A 21,101-nucleotide genomic window follows, 5' to 3' on the forward strand; every position below is an offset into this window, starting at 1 on the left:
CTTGTGTTGAGCAGCAACACAAGAATCTATAACATACATTCTCTGTTACCAGAATCTAAATATCTAGAACTTTCATTTGGTAGAAAATAATTACAGATATTTAAAACCGATTGAAGTCTGTGGACCTAGTCGTCATGACGACACACTTTGGTTTGTGGACTCGAGTTCTGCGTTTTGGCCCGTCGCCATCTTGTTTATTTTAACAACCAGTGAACAGGAAGTGAGCATATCTGGACTGAGGAGGAGCGACTAGAGACCTGTCAATCACTGTGTAGCCCCGCCCCTAAAGCATCCCCTGCTTTATGGTCTGTTTGACTCTAAATGGACCATCATTTACTAAATGAACATCATGCTGTATTGAAGAAGACTTGAAACTAGAGATTGAGACCATAAACTCATGTTTACAATGTTTACTGAGGTAATAAATCAAGAGAGAAGTAGAGTCATTTTCTCATAGACTTCTATACAACCAGAGGAGTCGCCCCCTGGTGGTCACTAGAGAGAATGCAGCTTTAACACATGAAGCTTTGGAGAACTTAAAGAAGCGGAGGTTTGACTCCTGCAAGAGTCACCAGTTAACACGGTCACTTCTCTGTAAAAGGACCCATTGTTTGATTTTAAGAAGTGAATATTAATGTGATCAGCTGTCAGCAGACATTCATGTGTGACATCCAATAATAATTTTAGTAATAATACGTAGAGTTTTGTGTCAGTTTGTTAGGGGACAAAGTATGTAGCTAAAAATATAAAGAAGCAGAGTGTGTGTGTGTGTGTGTGTGTGTGTGTGTGTGTGTGTGTGTGTGTGTGTGTGTGTGTGTGTGTGTGTGTGTGTGTGTGTGTGTGTGTGTGTGTGTGTGTGTGTGTGTGTGTGTGTGTGTGTGTGTGGTCAGCTAGTGCTTCCTCCTCCTCTGACAGTAGAGGATCAGGTTTCCATCATAATGCAGGAGACCAGCCCTTCCTGTGTGTGTGTGTGTGTGTGTGTGTGTGTGTGTGTTACAGGAAGATTTTCCTGCTCTGAGATCACATGATCAGGTTTGAACAAACTCCACCTTTTAACTGAAGGATTAAAAACGCTGCTGTGATTCTCATCCTGATGAAACATGAGGTCAGAGAAATCTGAGTCAAACGTTAAACATCAGAGTGTAAATAAAGTTTAATCGTTAACCATCAGAGTGTAAATAAAGTTTAACGTTAACCATCACAGTGTAAATAAAGTTTAAACGTTAACCATCAGAGTGTAAATAAAGTTTAATCGTTAACCATCAGAGTGTAAATAAAGTTTAACGTTAACCATCAGAGTGTAAATAAAGTTTAAACGTTAACCATCAGAGTGTAAATAAAGTTTAACGTTAACCATCAGAGTGTAAATAAAGTTTAACGTTAACCATCACAGTGTAAATAAAGTTTAAACGTTAACCATCAGAGTGTAAATAAAGTTTAATCGTTAACCATCAGAGTGTAAATAAAGTTTAACGTTAACCATCAGAGTGTAAATAAAGTTTAACGTTAACCATCAGAGTGTAAATAAAGTTTAACGTTAACCATCAGAGTGTAAATAAAGTTTAACGTTAACCATCAGAGTGTAAATAAAGTTTAACGTTAACCATCACAGTGTAAATAAAGTTTAAACGTTAACCATCAGAGTGTAAATAAAGTTTAATCGTTAACCATCAGAGTGTAAATAAAGTTTAACGTTAACCATCAGAGTGTAAATAAAGTTTAACGTTAACCATCAGAGTGTAAATAAAGTTTAACGTTAACCATCACAGTGTAAATAAAGTTTAACGTTAACCATCAGAGTGTAAATAAAGTTTCACTGACTCAGTAGAACTTGTGTTTCTAGTCTCTGGTCTCTGATCATGTTTCATTGTAAACAACCAATCAGAGGAGAGCTAGTAACGTTAGCAGCACCGCTAACGGCTAACCAACGGAGGTTCACTTCAGTGACATCATGATGCCTTCAGGCTCTGCTCAGTGAACATGAGTACTGGCTGAAGGTACATTATAACGTTATCATGATGTGTTCACATGTAGTCTGTAAAATGTAGTTTTGGTGATGAACTAGAATAAATCCAGTAGTTTGAAGGAGATGTTTATGAATCTAAACAGATATTAGAGATGAATTATGATGTTTACCTTCTAACACGAGCTCTGAACTCATTATTATACTTCATTAACATAATGACTATAAAAATACAATCTTTTATTTCATAATCATTTGAATTGTGTGTTTTTATGAAGGAAAAACAAACACTATAAATTACTAGAACATAATAATATATATACTATATATACTATAATATAACATTTAGTATTTCTGATGGTTTACTGACTTCAGAACATAGGAAATGATTTTTGAGACGTTTTAATTTACCTCCCAGAGTAGAACTTGAACGCATCATCGTAATGTAACTGCAGTGAACCTCCGTACGTCAGCAGACCTCGAAGCTGCACTCACTGTGAGTCACTGCTGTGCTGCAGCTGCTCAGCTACGTTACTATTTGTTTCGTGTCAAAATGAAGCTGAACACCTGCAGATGGAGAGCGTCTCCGCTCTGCTCTGGCTGCTGTGAGCGCTTTGAGGAGCTCACGGCAGCTCCAGCTGCTCGTTCACACGGAGCAGAACTACCAGCTTTAACCTCACAACAACACAAACGTCACAACAACACAACAAGTCTCCAACAACACAAGTCTCCAACAACACAACAAGTCTCCAACAACACAACAAGTCTCCAACAACACAAACGTCACAACAACACAACAAGTCTCCAACAACACAAACCTCACAACAACACAACAAGTCTCCAACAACACAACAAGTCTCCAACAACACAAACGTCACAACAACACAACAAGTCTCCAACAACACAACAAGTCTCCAACAACACAAGTCTCCAACAACACAACAAGTCTCCAACAACACAAGTCTCCAGCAACACAAACGTCTCCAACAACACAACAAGTCTCCAACAACACAAACGTCACAACAACACAACAAGTCTCCAGGTGTGTCGCTAGCAGCTTTTGACAAAGAAAGTGGCCATGAGGGTTTGGAAAGTCGCCAAGTTGTTCAGTACAGCTTTGAGTAAATGTACTTAGTTACTTTCACCTCTGGATCTGTATTTACAGTCGCCACGGAAACAAGTCCGATGTTGTCATCAGTGTTGATCTCAACACACTAATCCAGGATTACGTAACTCACCCGACAGCAGGAGGATCACACACACACACACACACACTCTTCCTCTCCTCCTCCTCCTCCTCCTCCTCTCCTCTCCTGTTGAATTGAATGTAGCTCTTTACCTCCGTGTGTTCATGTTGTCTCTGTGAAAGAGGCTTTATTTGCTGTTTGTTGTGTTACTGACGAGCTACGACAGATTGTCGACGCTAAACTTGAATCCATTTGTGCGCGACAGCTCTTCCGCTACTTTATTTTGAAAATCATCCACTTCCTCTGCTGCTGATGTCTCCTCCTCCTCCTCCCCTGAGAGTCTGTAGTTAAACACCTGCCTTGCTCCTCAGCGCTCCGCTGCCTAGCGCCCGCTCGCTCTGGGAGAGGCTGTTGTCCTGGAAACGCTCCGGGGGGGGGGGGGCGGGGGTTGGTCCAGGACGGGGTTTTGTTTACCGCCTACCAAACTCCAGGAGAGCTTCACAGACGAGACGGAGAGGAGCTGCTGCTGCTCGGAGGGTCGAGGTGGGAGTTAAAGGGGGGAGAGGAGGAGGAGAGGAGGGATGCTCTGGGGCTCTCCCCTCACCTGGCTCTGTGGTTGTTTCTCGTAGGTATTCCCGCCATCCTGCGACGCCCTCGTGGCTTTTTTTTCTTCCAGTCGTTCACATTTTTCCGTTGTTTTTGTCTCCCAGGTCCCGCGGTCTCCCCAAACTGAGGGAGTCGACCTCCCACGAGTCCCTGCTGAGCCCCGGCAGCGCGGTGGAGGCTCTGGACCTCAGCATGGAGGAGGACGTGTTCATCAAGCCGCTGCACAGCAGCATCCTGGGGCAGGAGTTCTGCTTCGAGGTGAGGACCACAGAAACACACACATATATATATATATTATATATATATATATATATATAATATATATATATATATATATATATATTATATATATATATATATATATTATATATATATATATAATATATATATATAATATATATATATATATATATATATATATATATATATATATATATATATTAGTGCTGGGCAACGATTACAATTTTTAATCTTGATTAATCTCATTGTTATGCTCAAAGTTCATAATGAATCTAAAGTAGTGTGTTGAGCTCTTGTATGTTAAAGTGCTGCTCTATGAACTAAAGGTCAACAACATTTGGTTTAAACACGTTAAACTCATCAGGTTCTTGTTAACAGCAGGATTCTCTTCACACAGCAGCAGTTATAACACAGTTATAATGATTCTGATCATAGATATTCAGCCGGTGTTCACAACTTTATCTTCATGTGTCAGAGATGAATTTAAATATACATCTTGAAACCTGAAACCTATCTACGTCATGTTTTATGTTTGTTAAAGTCTCAGTAGTGATAACTAAATGATATGATTATTATACATATTACAAACTAAACACTTTAAAAACTCTAAAACAATAATTTAAATGAATCATTTATTTTGTTGGTATGTTGGTCAGACACTATGCTACACTGATTAGCATAATATGTGTGGTGTTTGTTATAAATGTACGTTGGTACATAGAGGGTGATAAGAAGCTGTACATGGAGGGACTTAGGACCCAGGGGACTGTAGGGGAAGGAAACAGGAAGAGACGCCACACAAACAGCTGTTCACCACTCGTCACCATCCTGTAACGAGACGATCGCGCGTGCGTGTCCGCTGAATAAAAAGAAAATAAAAAAACTGTGTTAACGCGCGACAATATAATTGTCTGCGTTAATGAATGAATGCGTTAACGCGATAATAACGCGTTAACCTGCCCAGCACTACGATATATATATATTAATATTGTTATTGTTATTCATCACATGTATGCTCAGACTTTCAGGGGACGTATTAACATTAACTATGTTTTTATAAGTTCATAATCACCTGAAACTAAGAGTCTTCTTCACAGAGTCCTCCATGTTTCTACAGGAGCCCAGAAGGGACAAACTCAAACACTGACTCTAGAGAGAGACTGAGCGTTACCTCTCTACACGTTTGTTAGTTATTATGGTCTGGAACGGCGTTACCACCAGTGTTTGTCAAGTTACTGAGGAAGTTTACTACGTTACTTCTTACTTGTTACTCCTTTAAAAAGTAACGTTACTTTACTGATTACTAGAGATGTGACGGGTCATAACACTCACAGATCAGCACAAAGGAAACAAAAGTGACCAAATTTAACTTTTAGAGATCAAGGATCACATTTGTATTGCTGCTGATACTAATCATTGATCATTGATGATTCATATTAACAGATTCAGATCTCTTTGTTGTTTGATTACATCAGCTGGTCGACATGGATCCACTATATCTATCTTCACCATCGTCCCAAAAATCATCAAAAATACTAAATGTTATACTTTTACTTTGTTATAGTAATTTAAAGTGTTTATTTCTTCATAAAACACACAATTCAAATGATTATGAAATAAAAGATTGTATTTTTATAGTCATTATTATTGTTAATGCTATATAATAATGAGCTTAGAGCTCATGTTAGGAAGTTAAACAGCTCATAATTCATCTCTAATATCTATTTTATATTCATGTGAAAACATCTCCTTCAAACTACTGGATTTATTCTAGTTTATCACCAAAACTACATTTAATGTACTTTGATTTGGTTAAACAATGACGGTGATATCTGATGTCTTCAGGTGTATTTTCACACATGTGACTCTCTGTCTCACCCGTTAGGTGACGTACTCGGGAGGCAGCAAGTGTTTCAGCTGCACTTCGTCCTCAGAGAGAGACAAGTGGATGGAGAACCTGAGGAGAACCATCCAGCCCAACAAGGTGAGACACAAGCTTCATTCAGCTGGAACTCAAACCACCTTCCAGCCTTCTGTTAAACATCATGAAGGAATGAAACAAGTCCTCCACCTCTGGAACACGCTGAGAAAACATCCGTTAGCCCCCGATGTTCACTTTGACGTATTCAGACGTGATAAAAACATCCGTTAGCTCCCGATGTTCACTTTGACGTATTCAGACGTGATAAAAACATCCGTTAGCTCCCGATGTTCACTTTGACGTATTCAGACGTGATAAAAACATCCGTTAGCTCCCGATGTTCACTTTGACGTATTCAGACGAGATAAAAACATCCGTTAGCTCCCGATGTTCACTTTGACGTATTCAGACGTGATAAAAACATCCGTTAGCTCCCGATGTTCACTTTGACGTATTTAGACGAGATAAAAACATCTGTTAGCTCCCGATGTTCACTTTGACGTATTCAGACGAGATAAAAACATCGGTTAGCTCCCGATGTTCACTTTGACGTATTCAGACGTGATAAAAACATCCGTTAGCTCCCGATGTTCACTTTGACGTATTCAGACGTGATAAAAACATCCGTTAGCTCCCGATGTTCACTTTGACGTATTCAGACGAGATAAAAACATCCGTTAGCTCCCGATGTTCACTTTGACGTATTTAGACGTGATAAAAACATCCGTTAGCTCCCGATGTTCACTTTGACGTATTTAGACGTGATAAAAACATCCGTTAGCTCCCGATGTTCACTTTGACGTATTCAGATACACACATATGAAACTAATAAAGGCATAAACAGTAACTTTAGATGAAGTGTGTGCATGTATCAGTAAAACCTAGTGAGGTGGAGCTGCTGCAGAATAAGAGGAAGTTCTTCTTCATGTGCATTTAGAATATTTGAACTGACATGGTCTTTGTGTTTCCAGGACAACTGTCGTCGGGCGGAGAACCTGCTGCGTCTGTGGATCATCGAGGCCAAAGACCTGCCGCCCAAGAAGAAGTACTTCTGCGAGCTGTGCCTGGACGACGTCCTGTACGCCCGGACCACCAGCAAGACCCGGCACGACAGCCTGTTCTGGGGCGAGCACTTCGACTTCTCCGGCCTGCCGGCCACGCGCAGCGTCACCGTGCACATCTACCGCGACCTGGACAAGAAGAAGAAGAAGGACAAGAACAACTACGTGGGCCTGGTGAACATCCCGGTGTCCGGCGTGACGGGCCGGCAGTTCGTGGAGAAGTGGTACCCGATCAGCACGCCCACAGCCGGCAAGGCCAAAGGAGGGGGGCCGTCGATCCGCATCAAGTCCCGCTTCCAGACCATCTCCATCCTGCCCATGGAGCAGTACAAGGAGTTCGCCGAGTTCATCACCAACAACTACGCCATGCTGTGCTCGGTGCTGGAGCCCGTCATCAGCGTCAAGAACAAGGAGGAGATGGCCTCCGCTCTGGTCCACATCCTGCAGAGCACCGGGAGGGCTAAGGTAAGGGTCTACACCGGCCAATCCGGAAGCTGCTCCCAAAAAGAGTTTCATGTTCAGCTCTCTCTGGTGTCTGCGCGGTAAATATGAAGCCGCAGTTAGCTTAGCTTAGCACGAAGACTGGAAACGAGGGGGACAACAGCTAGCCGGTCTCTGTCCAAAGGTAAAGAGAGACCTTCATGTTAGAGCGGTCCCCATGTTCTCATCTAACTCTCGGCAAGAAAGCCAATAAGCTGTTTCTTTAAATGTATACTTTGATGCATGGTTATGGACAAAAGTATGTGGACACCCGCGGCTTTACCCAAAGCTTAGAGTATCTCCTAACCGGCCGAGTGTAAGCGAGACAGCTACAGATCTTCAAGGATCACTTTATTCATATTTGGATTCACAAACGAGAAATGAACCACCAGGGTCCTGCTCTCATGTCTCGGTATAAGAGTCTCTAGATGTGTTTCGGAGGATGAGATGCCGCTTCACCGTGTGACTCATCGTCCGCTCTTCCTCCCGCTCCTTCAGGACTTCCTGACGGACCTGGTGATGTCGGAGGTGGACCGCTGTGCCGACCACGACGTCCTGATCTTCAGGGAGAACACGCTGGCTACTAAAGCCATCGAGGAGTATCTGAAGCTGGTGGGACAGAAATACCTCCATGACGCGCTCGGTGAGTCTCAGCACACTGTAGCTCATTAGCAACCAGGAGTCAAACCTCCGGTTCTTTAAAGTTCTTCAAAGCTTCACGTGTTAAAGCTGCATTCTCTCTAGTGTCCACCAGGGGGCGACTCCTCTGGTTGTATAGAAGTCTATGAGAAAATGACTCTACTTCTCTCTTGATTTATTACCTCAGTAAACATTGTAAACATGAGTTTATGGTCTCAATCTCTAGTTTCAAGTCTTCTTCAATACAGCATGATGTTCATTTAGTAAATGATGGTCCATTTAGAGTCACACAGACCATAAAGCAGGGGATGCTTTAGGGGCGGGGCTACACAGTGATTGACAGGTCTCTACCAACGAGGTATTTACAACTAGAATAAAGTAAAAATAGAAACTATAAAAGAGACTGAGCCGCCTCAAGTCAGTTTTATTTGGAAAATGATTTAATGAAGAACTAAGTTATTTCATTATTGATTTCATAGAATACGTGACCCGTCACCATCAAATATGATGCTTTTATTTTGAAGATATTTTGATCTGCCCGCGGTGTGTCAGCTTCATGGAGCCCATCCTGAATTAGATCAAAAGTCTCTGAGCCGTTGTGTTGATGGAGGGCTGAGCGCTAAAGTTAGACGTCTCCTCTGCTGCCTCGTCTTCATCCTCCTCCTCCTCCTCCTCCTCCTCCTCCTCGCAGTCATTAAATGTTCTGAAACATTTCAGAGACGCAACAAAAAACAGATCTCAAAAAGTTCAGAAAGTTTTCCGACTGTGATGAAGAAGAATGAACCTGTCACAGAGCCGGGAGACCTGCTGTCATCACAAACACTTCATGACTCTATTTATAGTCATCCAGAGCTAAAACAAACTAAAATATCTTCGCCCTCATTAATATGTTTATTTATAGGTTCGCAGCTGGAAATGTATAATAACTTCCTGCTGTGTGTGTTCGGTAACATGAGTCCTCAGGTTTCCTCAGGAGGTATTTTATTGTGACAGTTCAACTAAATATTCACTCGAGCTTCATGTTGATGAACGGTGTGTGTGTGTGTGTGTGTGTGTGTGTGTGTGTGTGTGTGTGTGTGTGTGTGTGTGTGTGTGTGTGTGTGTGTGTGTGTGTGTGTGTGTGTGTGTGTGTGTGTGTGTGTGTGTCTGTGTGTGTGTGTGTGTGTGTGTGTGTGTCACACCAGGTGAGTTTATCAAAGCTCTCTACGAGTCGGATGAGAACTGTGAGGTTGATCCCAGTCGATGCTCCAGCGGTGAACTGCCCGAACACCAGAGCAACCTGAAGATGTGCTGCGAGCTGGCTTTCTGCAAGATCATCAACTCCTACTGGTACATATGTAGTCCCAGTACACGTTCACACCTGTAGTCCCAGTACTCGTTCACACCTGTAGTCCCAGTACTCGTTCACACCTGTAGTCCCAGTACTCGTTCACACCTGTAGTCCCAGTACACGTTCACACCTGTAGTCCCAGTACACGTTCACACCTGTAGTCCCAGTACTCGTTCACACCTGTAGTCCCAGTACACGTTCACACCTGTAGTCCCAGTACTCGTTCACACCTGTAGTCCCAGTACTCGTTCACACCTGTAGTCCCAGTACACGTTCACACCTGTAGTCCCAGTACTCGTTCACACCTGTAGTCCCAGTACACGTTCACACTTGTACTCCCAGTACACCTTCACACCTGTAGTCCCAGTACTCGTTCACACCTGTAGTCCCAGTACACGTTCACACTTGTACTCCCAGTACACCTTCACACCTGTAGTCCCAGTACTCGTTCACACCTGTAGTCCCAGTACACGTTCACACTTGTACTCCCAGTACACCTTCACACCTGTAGTCCCAGTACACGTTCACACCTGTAGTCCCAGTACACGTTCACACCTGTAGTCCCAGTACTCGTTCACACCTGTAGTCCCAGTACACGTTCACACTTGTACTCCCAGTACACTTTCACACCTGTAGTTCCAGTACACCTTCACACCTGTAGTCCCAGTACTCGTTCACACCTGTAGTCCCAGTACACGTTCACACTTGTACTCCCAGTACACCTTCACACTTGTACTCCCAGTACGCGTTCACACCTGTAGTTCCAGTACACCTTCACACCTGTAGTCCCAGTACACCTTCACACCTGTAGTCCCAGTACACCTTCACACCTGTAGTCCCAGTACACGTTCACACCTGTAGTCCCAGTACACCTTCACACCTGTAGTCCCAGTACACGTTCACACCTGTAGTCCCAGTACACCTTCACACCTGTAGTCCCAGTACACGTTCACACATGTAGTCCCAGTACACCTTCACACCTGTAGTCCCAGTACACGTTCACACCTGTAGTCCCAGTACACGTTCACACCTGTAGTCCCAGTACACGTTCACACCTGTAGTCCCAGTACACGTTCACACCTGTAGTCCCAGTACTCGTTCACACCTGTCTTCCTGTCTCCACAGTGTGTTTCCTCGGGAGCTGAAGGAGGTGTTTGCGTCGTGGAAGCAGCAGTGCGTCGCCCGCGGACACCAGCAGGACATCAGCAAGCGTCTGATCAGCGCCTCGCTGTTCCTGCGCTTCCTGTGTCCCGCCATCATGTCGCCGTCGCTCTTCAACCTGATGCAGGAATATCCCGACGACCGGACATCCCGGACCCTCACGCTCATCGCTAAGGTCATCCAGAATCTCGCCAACTTCACCAAGTGAGTGTCTGCGGGTCAACAGCAGCAGGGGCTTCATGGAGGTGGCCTACAGCTCTGCTACGCAAACCCAGCATCAGGTTTTACTTCATACTGTTTTGTTGGGCTGGGAATCACCAAAGGCCCCACGCTACGATATTATCATAAAACTTAAGTCACGATACAATATTAGCATAATACTCAAGTCACGATACGATATTATAACAATACGATATTATCATGATACTTAAGTCACGATACGATATCACGATACTTAAGTCGTAATGCGATATTACGATACTTAAGTCACGATACGATATCACGATACTTAAGTCGTAATGCGATATTACGATACTTAAGTCACGATACGATATCACGATACTTAGGTCATAATGCGATATTGCGATACTTAAGTCATAATTCGATATTATCACGATACTTAAGTCCTAATACGATATTATCACGATACTTAAGTCATGATACGATATCATCACGATACTTAAGTCACGATACGATATCACGATACGATATCACAATATTTAAGTCGTAATGCGATATTCTCACAATACTTAAGTCATAATACGATATTATCGCGATACTTGAGTCACAATATGAAATGATTACGATACTCAAGTCACGGTACAATATTATTGTGATATGCTGAGTATGGCGATATCAAACATTGCGATCTATTACCTATTTTCATTCGCAAATATTGTTTGAACAATAAAAATCTTATATTAGATAAAACATCTGTTTTAGCTAATACAAAGTTTTCACTCGGTTCATCTCACGCCTAAAGCCATTGAACTAGAATATTTATCATCGTCATCTATTTTTTTTACTTTGTTTAAGTCATCTGGAGTTATTTACATAAAAACAGTTCGAATGATGAGGAAATAACAGATTCTATTTGTATCGCTAGATACATCTTGTTATTAGTAGTCAGTCAGTGTGAACGCACTCAAAAGAGGAGAACGTATATTGAGACACAGCACTGGATCTAACCAGATGACTTCATGAAACAGGAGATTATGGGATGTATGTGGGAGTAGAATTCATCTGGAGATCCTCTTAATCCAGAATCCATTTGATCAAGTTTCAGGATTATCGTCGTTGAACATGCAAACATGACCACAGCGGGCTGAGTAGACGTTGTTTTCAGGTAGAATCCCATGCTGATGTCATCTAGTCCTCTGAGCTCCAGAGATCGAACAGATTCTGTTCCTCACTCTTTCTTTGATGTTCATGTGTGTCAGGTGTTTCAAATGAATCCGCGAGGCCTAACATGTTGCATTAACACGAGCAGCGAGTCGGCTCTGTGTTTGTTTTTGAGTCCTAAAGGTGAGTTTAATGAAATCTGACAAACGTGGAAAGGAGCGTCTGAATACGTCCGCGTGTCGTCCGCAGGTTTGGAAACAAAGAGGAGTACATGGCCTTCATGAACGACTTCCTGGAGCACGAGTGGGCGGGGATGATGCGCTTCCTGTCGGAGATCTCGAACCCGGAGACGCTGTCCAACGCGCCGGGCTTCGAGGGCTACATCGACCTCGGCCGCGAGCTCTCCGTCCTGCACGCCCTGCTGTGGGAGGTCGTCTCCCAGCTCGACAAGGTGTGTGTGTGTGTGTGTGTGTGTGTGTGTGTGTGTGTGTGTGTGTGTGTGTGTGTGTGTGTGTGTGTGTGTGTGTGTGTGTGTGTGTGTGTGTGTGTGTGTGTGTGTGTGTGTGCAGTGATGACTTACACAGCTTTTATTAATATTCATTACTTTAAACTAGGAATCCCACATGAACAGCTCGGTGTTTGAGTTTTCCACCAGCACTTAAACGCAACATGCATGTGTGGATGAATAACAGTGGAAAGAGTCTTAAAACATTATAAGATCTGTCAACGTATGAAATACTGATATTTATTCTAGTAGGGAGGTTTTCATCTGTAAAATGGTTTATTATACACACATTAGACTGAATATCTTAATGATATGTCGACCTGTCAATCACTGTGTAGCCCCGCCCCTAAAGCATCCCCTGCTTTATGGTCTGTTTGACTCTAAATGGACCATCATTTACTAAATGAACATCATGCTGTATTGAAGAAGACTTGAAACTAGAGATTGAGACCATAAACTCATGTTTACAATGTTTACTGAGGTAATAAATCAAGAGAGAAGTAGAGTCATTTTCTCATAGACTTCTATACAACCAGAGGAGTCGCCCCCTGGTGGACACTAGAGAGAATGCAGCTTTAACACGTGAAGCTTTGAAGAACTTTAAAGAACCGGAGGTTACGTCAAAACATCAATCCGACTGATTAGTGTCCCATAAACAGCCTGTGTGTTAACTGAGTGACAGTGATAGTGTGTGTGTGTGTGTGTGTGTGTGTGTGTGTGTGTGTGTGTGTGTGTGTGTGTGTGTGTGTGTGTGTGTGTGTGTGTGTGTGTGTGTGTGTGTGTGTGTGTGTGTGTGTGTGTGTGTGTGTGAGAGATGTAAATATTCGATGATGTAATGAGTTACCATCAGCAGCAGAGATCACTCCACTTCATTTAACTACATTAACGCTGCGTGGCTGAACTTCACAGCATGGCCTGAACCCCCCTCCCTCACCCCCCCGCTGTGCTGTGTCTCACCTGTGCAGTGTGTTGGAGCTCTCATGGCTCTGCAGTGTTGGCTGAGGTTCTGTTCAGTAGACGCATGTTGTTCTCGTTTGATCTTTTATTTCCATTAAGTTTCCCTCATGTTTGTTTCCCCCCCCCCTCCCCCCCCCTCCTCCCCCCCCCTTCTGTTCACTTCCTGTTGCCACCGCTCTTCCACCACAACCACCACTGCATCCTGGTGCTTCCATCCAAAAACCATCCACACACACACACACACACACACACACACATGGCGACCCCAGGGTGAAAATTCCTTCCTGCAGGCCACCGTGGCGAAGCTGGGTCCGCTGCCGAGGATTCTGGGAGATATCTCGCGCTGCCTGTCGGCTCCCACGCCCGTCCAGCAGCAGCTGAGGCGCTTCCAGGAACACAACTCCGCCCACAACATCAGCGGCAGCCTGTCGTCAGGGTTACAGCGCATCTTTGAGGACCCCGCCGACAGGTAACCAATCAGAGAAGAGCTCGACAGGTAACCAATCAGAGACGAGCTCGCTTTAGAGTTCATATCAATAAATAATAATTAATACGGAACATTGTTGAACCCTCTGAACCACAAAAACACGTTTTCTTTTAACCATCGTTTATCACAGCCGTCATTATCGTCAGGTTTTCATCTTTCTGACGGTCCTTGAACGCATCATGTGTGACGAACGCTTCAGTCAGAAAAAGGAGAGAGGAGAGGAGAGGAGAGGAGAGGAGAGGAGAGGAGAGGAGAGAGAGGAGAGGAGAGAGAGGAGAGGAGAGAGGAGAGGAGAGGAGAGGAGAGGAGAGGAGAGGAGAGGAGAGGAGAGAGAGGAGAGGAGAGAGAGGAGAGGAGAGAGGAGGAGAAACTCTGACTGAACTACAGGAAGTGAACACACTTTACCAGCTTTATAGTCCGATAAAGAAGTCAAACAGGACGTGTGTTCAGTAGTTCGGTTGAATATCCTGTAAATATTTACTGAAATGTAGATTTTGAAGACTTCCTGTTTCATGAGCTGAAGAACCTTTGACCTGATGAAAAGTCAAAAGCAGAGATCCTGAACATTTGTATGAAATCTGACAGCGATTATCTTCACGTACTCGTTCCTTCAGCCTCTGGTTTAGAAGTTTAAAGTCTGACTCTTGTGTCTCTTCCTGCAGCCGCAGCCTCCGGTCTCCGGTGGGCGACCTGATGGAGGGTTTTGCTCGAGGTCAGCGCCCCCCGCTGGCCCAGCTGCCCCCCTCCGCCCACACCAGCTTCTCCGACCAGGAGGAGCGAGACCACCCGCTGCCCAACGGACGCAGCGTCTCTCTGGTGGACCTGCAGGACGTCCAGAGCCCGCACCGCCACGAGGCCCCGCCCCGCCTCAGCAGGGCAGGCTCCCAGGCCTCCGTCGGACACGCCCTCCCACCCCCGCTCAACTACTCCAACCCGGCGCCGCACCAGACCAGAGCCCCGCCCAGAGACGGGCAGCCGCAGAGCGCGCCGCAGGCGAGGCGTCCGCTGCACCCGTCGCTCAGCCAGCAGCGCAGCCTGCAGCCGCTGTCCTTCCAGAACCCCGTGTACCACCTGAGTAACCCCGCCCACAGCCTGTCCACGCGCTCCGCCCACTCGCCGCGCCGCGACTCGTCCTCCGAGAACCTGAGCACCGAGAGCAGCTCGCACAACAGCCGCAGCAACTCCGACGACTTCGGCGGCAGCCAGGCGGGGGTCAAAGGTCGCGCGCCGTCCAACAGCAGCCTGGACGAGTCGGGCGGCAGGCAGAGCGCGCAGAGCGAAGAGCGCTCCACGCCGCCACCGCGGCGCCACGCCACGCCCGACCTCCCGGTGGCGGTCGCCGTCCCCCGACAGAGCACGACGGCGGGCACCGCCCACATCGTGAAGGTGGAGCAGCAGAGCAGAGGAGGGGGCGGGGCCAGGACGGCGCGCTCCCTCCCTCACAGCGCCTCGCTGCGCAGCGGCGGCAGCGTCAGCGCGGAGCCCGCGCCGACTCCCGGCGGCCACGCCGGACGCCAGCAGGCCGCCTGCTCTACGGAGAGCACGGCTCCGCCCCCGAGGAGCGCCGCCAAGCTGCCACAGCAGGTACTGCAGAGACACAGGAAGTGGAAGATTTAAACGTTTATAAGTTACAGGTTGTGTCTATCTGAATATTACAATACTACAATATTACAATATTACAATACTACAATACTACAATATTACAATACTACAATATTACAATATTACAATATTACAATACTACAATACTACAATATTACAATACTACAATATTACAATACTACAATATTACAATATTACAATACTACAATACTACAATATTACAATACTACAATATTGCAATATTACAATATTACAATATTACAATATTACAATATTACAATACTACAATATTACAATACTACAATATTACAATTCTACAATATTACAATATTACAATACTACAATACTACAATACTAGAATATTACAATACTACAATATTACAATACTACAATACTACAATATTACAATATTACAATACTACAATACTAGAATACTACAATACTACAATATTACAATACTACAATACTACAATATTACAATATTACAATACTACAATATTACAATATTACAATATTACAATACCTCGTGTGTGATGATGATGTCACCTCTGTGCGTTCAGGTGGCGTCTCCGGTGGAGGCCGTGGCCGTGGCCATGTCTCCGGTGGAGAGGACGGCAGCCTGGGTGCTCAACAACGGCCAGTACGAGGAGGAGGAGGAGGTGGAGGAGGTGGAGGAGGAGGAGGAGGGAAAGGAGAGGAGCAAGGAGGAAGGAAAGAACACTGAGAAGGTAGAGATCAAACAGGTTACATTCAATTCAGAGAGAATCCCATCAACAGTGATGCTCTCCTCATATGAAGTGTGTGTATTTATATATATATACACACACATATATATATATATATATATATATATATATATATATATGTATATATATATATGTGTGTATATATATGTGTGTCTCTCTCTCTCTGTCTTTATTTATCAAACATAACAACATGACGTAGATCGGTTTGCAGCTTAATGTTTATATTTAAGTTGCATTAAGTAACATTATCAGAGATCAGAGACTAGAAACACGTTTCACTGAATATTGGAGGAGAACCATCGTCAGTAAGACTTCTATGTAACCAGGATGTTCATGTCCTCCTCCTCCTCCTCCTCCTCCCCTCCTCCTCCTCCTCCTCCTCCTCCTCCTCCTCCTCCTCCTCCTCCTCCTCCTCCTGCAGTATGAGCTGGAGATCTCCCGGCTGAAGGAGCGTCTGCGGGCGTCTGCGCTGCGTCTGGAGGAGTACGAGCGCCGGCTGCTGGCTCAGGAGCAGCAGATGCAGAAGCTGCTGCTGGAGTACAAACGCCGTCTGGAGGACAGCGAGGAGCGACTGAGGAGGCAGCAGGAGGAGAAGGACGGCCAGATGAAGAGCATCATCTGCAGGTAGGGACGCTCTCCACCCCTCTGGGCTGCACAGGGCAGACCAACCAAACGCACCCGGGTACAAATAACTAGTGTGTGTGTGTGTGTGTGTGTGTGTGTGTGTGTGTGTGTGTGTGTAGGCTGATGGCGGTGGAGGAGGAGCTTAAACGGGACCACGCAGAGATGCAGGCGGTGATTGAAGCCAAACAGAAGATCATTGACGCCCAGGTAACACCACACCTGAGCCTTTACTCTGAAACATGAGCTGGTTTCCTGTTGCTGTATGAACCTTTACTCTGAAACATGAGCTGGTTTCCTGTTACTGTCTGAACCTTTACTCTGAAACATGAGCTGGTTTCCTGTTACTGTCTGAACCTTTACTCTGAAACATGAGCTGGTTTCCTGTTACTGTCTGAACCTTTACTCTGAAACATGAGCTGGTTTCCTGTTACTGTCTGAACCTTTACTCTGAAACATGAGCTGGTTTCCTGTTATTGTATGAACCTTTACTCTGAAACATGAGCTGGTTTCCTGTTACTGTCTGAGCCTTTACTCTGAAACATGAGCTGGTTTCCTGTTGCTGTTTGAACCTTTACTCTGAAACATGAGCTGGTTTCCTGTTACTGTATGAACCTTTACTCTGAAACATGAGCTGGTTTCCTGTTACTGTATGAACCTTTACTCTGAAACATGAGCTGGTTTCCTGTTGGTCTCTTCACTGATTTCAGGTCAGTAACGGATGTGAAATAAACCAATCAGGCAAGTAGTGACTGTGGCCCCGCCCCCTCCCTCACCCCCACCCCCCCCATGCTACTTTCAGAAGGAAAAAACTAAAACGCCGTAAACAACCAGCGCCAACACACCCAAGTAGCCAATCACAGAGCAGACATGGTTATTACCCAGCATTCATAGCGTTGTTGTGAGAGCAGCATCAGTTGTTATAAACAGACTTTGTTCCATTTGTATTAGGTACAGTCCTGTAAAACAACCAGATCATTATACAGCTCTATAGACATAGATCCCTCTGCACTGTTAGCACTGTTAGCGCTGTTAGCACTGTTAGCTCTGTTAGCTCTGTTAGCTCTCTGCTCTGTTAGCGCTGTTAGCACTGTTAGCTCTGTTAGCTCTGTCAGCACTGTTAGCTCTCTGCTCTGTTAGCACTGTTAGCTCTGTTAGATGTGTTTTGCACTGCTAGCACCGTTAGCTGTTACATGATGAGAGCTGCTCATAGACAGTAGAAACGCTGATTCGTCATGATTCACTCTGTAGCTTCAGCTTCATTTAAGTGAACCGTGAGTACGACGGGTCAGTGTGACGGACTCGTCTGGTCTCAGGCTGCTGGTGGTTTGTGGCGGTCTGAGCTGGTTTCATTTCTGTTTGGCTGCCCCCCCCCTTCACCCCCCCCCCCCCCCACCACCACCACCACACACACACACACACACACACACCCCTCCCTCCTCTGCAGCACCAGAGCTCTCTAGACTCGCCTGCTCGGGTCTCTCGGGTCTCTCGGGTCTCAGGCGGATCAAAGATCAGCGCTTTGACTTCCTGCTTGGATCTCTCGTTCTCTTTGTTTCCTGTCTTTCTTTGTTTTGGGCCGTTTATATTTCCTGCTGTTGATCTTTGTTCACAGTTTTATTTTCACGTCACAACTTTACTCTGAAACCAAATTCCTTTATTTTCACCTTAAAATGATCTAAATCTGATCTTTTCTATCTGTGCAGGTTTAATGAACCGTCTCTGACTTATTACAGAGTTACACATTTATATCTTACAACGTTCAGGCTGTTTGTAACTTTTAAAGATGTTTCACTTTAAAAACATGTTCATGAATAATCCTCACATTCATCCTGTAAAAACCCTCATCGCTGTATTTTACATTAATTCATGAAATGTAGTGAAAGGAAACTTAAACGTTAAAACGATGAAATAATCACGTTTCACTTATTTATAACCCGTTAAGTTCTTCTTCACGTGTTTTATACATTTATAAAAATCATTGTTTCATTAATAATGAACAAGAATCTAAAAATAGAATTACTCTCCTGAAGATGTTTTAATTATTATTATTTATGTTCGTTTCATTATTTTACCAACTATACAGCAAAGTGCACTTTATGGGATAAATGTAATCATTAAAACATTTGATGCCTTTAATATATTACAGATTATTAATTAAGCCATTTATTTACAACTAATAAAGCTTTTAATACGTGAATAAATATGTATTAAATCATTTATCTTCAGTAACACTTTAAACTCATTAGTGAGGTTGTTATTGTGTTTAAGATGAAAGTAAATCTACTTACTTTCAAAATAAAGGTGCGTTTTAGTTTGTAATGAATGATTTCTGCTATAAGAGGTTAGTTTTTAGGCGACGTGTCTTTAAGGGTTAATTAAGGAGATTATTTAGTTTGTAAAACTTGTTTTTTCTGTTTCTATCCCATCAGGAGAAGCGGATCGACTCGCTGGACGCGGCGAACTCGCGGCTGATGGCGGCGCTGACGCAGGTGAAGGAGCGCTACAGCGCGCAGAACCTCCGCAACGGCCTGTCGCCCCTCAACAACCCCCCCAACCCCATCAGCCCCCCCAACCCCACCAAACTGTCCATCACTGAGAACGGAGAGTTCAAGAACAGCAGCTGCTGATTGGCCGACAAGAGACAAGAGAGGCGGGGCTTAAACGATCAGAGAGAGAGAGAGAGAGAGAGAGAGAGAGTTGAAATTAAAACAGCATATTTGTAATGATTCATAATTAAAACGGATGAATCTACATAGAGTCTATAAATACGAGTGTAAATACTGAAGGTTTGATCTGTTCAGTGTACAGAGAGAGTGTGTGTGTGTGTGTGTGTGTGTGTGTGTGTGTGTGTGTGTGTGTGTGTGTGGTCACAGAAGCACAGTGAGGAAGAAACAAACCAAAAACTAAAACGCACTCGAGTTTTCTAACAGATTTTTTTTTATTGTTTTTATTTGAATCCTGTTTGTTGTCGAGGCCGAAGTTGATTTTTGTGAAGTTGTTTTGTTTTGTTTACCTGACGAGTTCTTTTGTTCTTTTATTTATTCCTCGTTGCTGATCTACTGAACTCACCTGTAGCATCAGGTCACCTGTCTGCTGTCACACCTTCACAATAAAAGCTGCCGGATAGTTCTGAGTGCTCTCATTGTGTCTCCATGGAAGCGAACGGTTGGATTACAGTTTAATAACTTTACATTGTTTTGCATTTGTGTTGATGAATAATGAACACTGCAGCTCCTTTATTAATAAATTTAATAATTCCACGAAATTAACAGCATAAAATCATGCATTCTTTAATCTATAATACATGTTGTTCTCTTGGTGTCCACTAGGGGCATCACTGCTGCATTATGGACCCAATACATGTTAATTAATAATCTAGGAAATTCTTGTAAACCGTTTTATGCTGAAAATGAATTATTTGGTAATTTATAGTATTTTTATGGCAGTTTTTGATCTTTAAGGACATTAACCTCTTTTTTAAAAGTGAGGCTCTAAAGCAGTGGTCGCCAACCCGTCGATCTCCAAAATAAAATAAAAATTAAAGCTGCAAGCAGCGATGTACGGGCCCTCGTATCCTCCCGCACGTCGGAGGTACTGGCGGGATGCCGGCAGAAGCGGCCATAAATATCTGCGACCATCAGACAGCGAGCCCACAAGGTAGACGTATTTTTAATGCTTGGACTGTGTGACACTGGAAATTATGGAGTGCAAATATTTCACCAGTTCCTGTATCCACTATGTGGTGCTAGAGAACACGCGCAAACATGCATTATGTTGCTCTATATCAAATATAGACCACATCATGTATATCAAATTCAGTGTCACATAACGCTGTCTTCCTGTTGCCAGTAGGTGGCACTATGACTTTAAGTGGAAATTGGCTCATAGACATCCTCAGGCCATGACTATTATCAAGTATGGCAAGTTTGGAACAGATTTGAGCAAGTCCAGTGGAGTTACATCAGCTTGTTGTTTAACGGCGAATCACTTAAAATGGCCGCCATGCCACGGCTACGCCATTCCATCAAACGTAAAGCTTTGACTAACTTGTAATTGCAAAGGTCTTTAGATTGTACTGACCAAATTTGAAGTGGATCTGACAAAGTCCCTAGGAGAAGTTCGTTAAAGTATAGCGACTAGAAATCATGGGGAAATTCACACAAAAATCAAAATGGCCGACTTCTTGTTAAATTTAGAGCATGGTCCCAAGACACTTTTTTGAAAGTCTTCATGTGACACACGTGCCTACTA

At 44.1% G+C, this 21,101-nt stretch overlaps 1 protein-coding gene across 2 annotated transcripts; it reads left to right on the plus strand.

Annotated features, from left to right (window-relative positions):
* Positions 1-3,895: 3,895 nt before the first annotated feature.
* Positions 3,896-19,976, plus strand: LOC306706755 (ras GTPase-activating protein nGAP-like). 2 transcript variants are annotated; one of them, XM_079173939.1, is made up of 13 exons: positions 3,896-4,014; positions 5,882-5,980; positions 6,889-7,443; positions 7,957-8,101; positions 9,282-9,426; positions 10,553-10,792; positions 12,179-12,380; positions 13,661-13,860; positions 14,541-15,462; positions 16,041-16,208; positions 16,648-16,850; positions 16,970-17,057; positions 19,280-19,976. In XM_079173939.1, exons 1-13 carry the CDS (start codon positions 3,949-3,951, stop codon positions 19,475-19,477), a joined length of 3,231 nt encoding a protein of 1,076 aa, XP_079030065.1. In that variant the 5' UTR covers positions 3,896-3,948; the 3' UTR covers positions 19,478-19,976. The 2 variants fall into 2 exon arrangements, with proteins under 2 accessions (XP_079030065.1, XP_079030066.1); XM_079173940.1 differs by having other exon boundaries at positions 13,682-13,860.
* Positions 19,977-21,101: the final 1,125 nt, after the last annotated feature.

Source organism: Pholis gunnellus (assembly GCF_910591455.1).
Source record: "Pholis gunnellus genome assembly, chromosome: 14".
Lineage (NCBI taxonomy): Eukaryota > Metazoa > Chordata > Actinopteri > Perciformes > Pholidae > Pholis > Pholis gunnellus.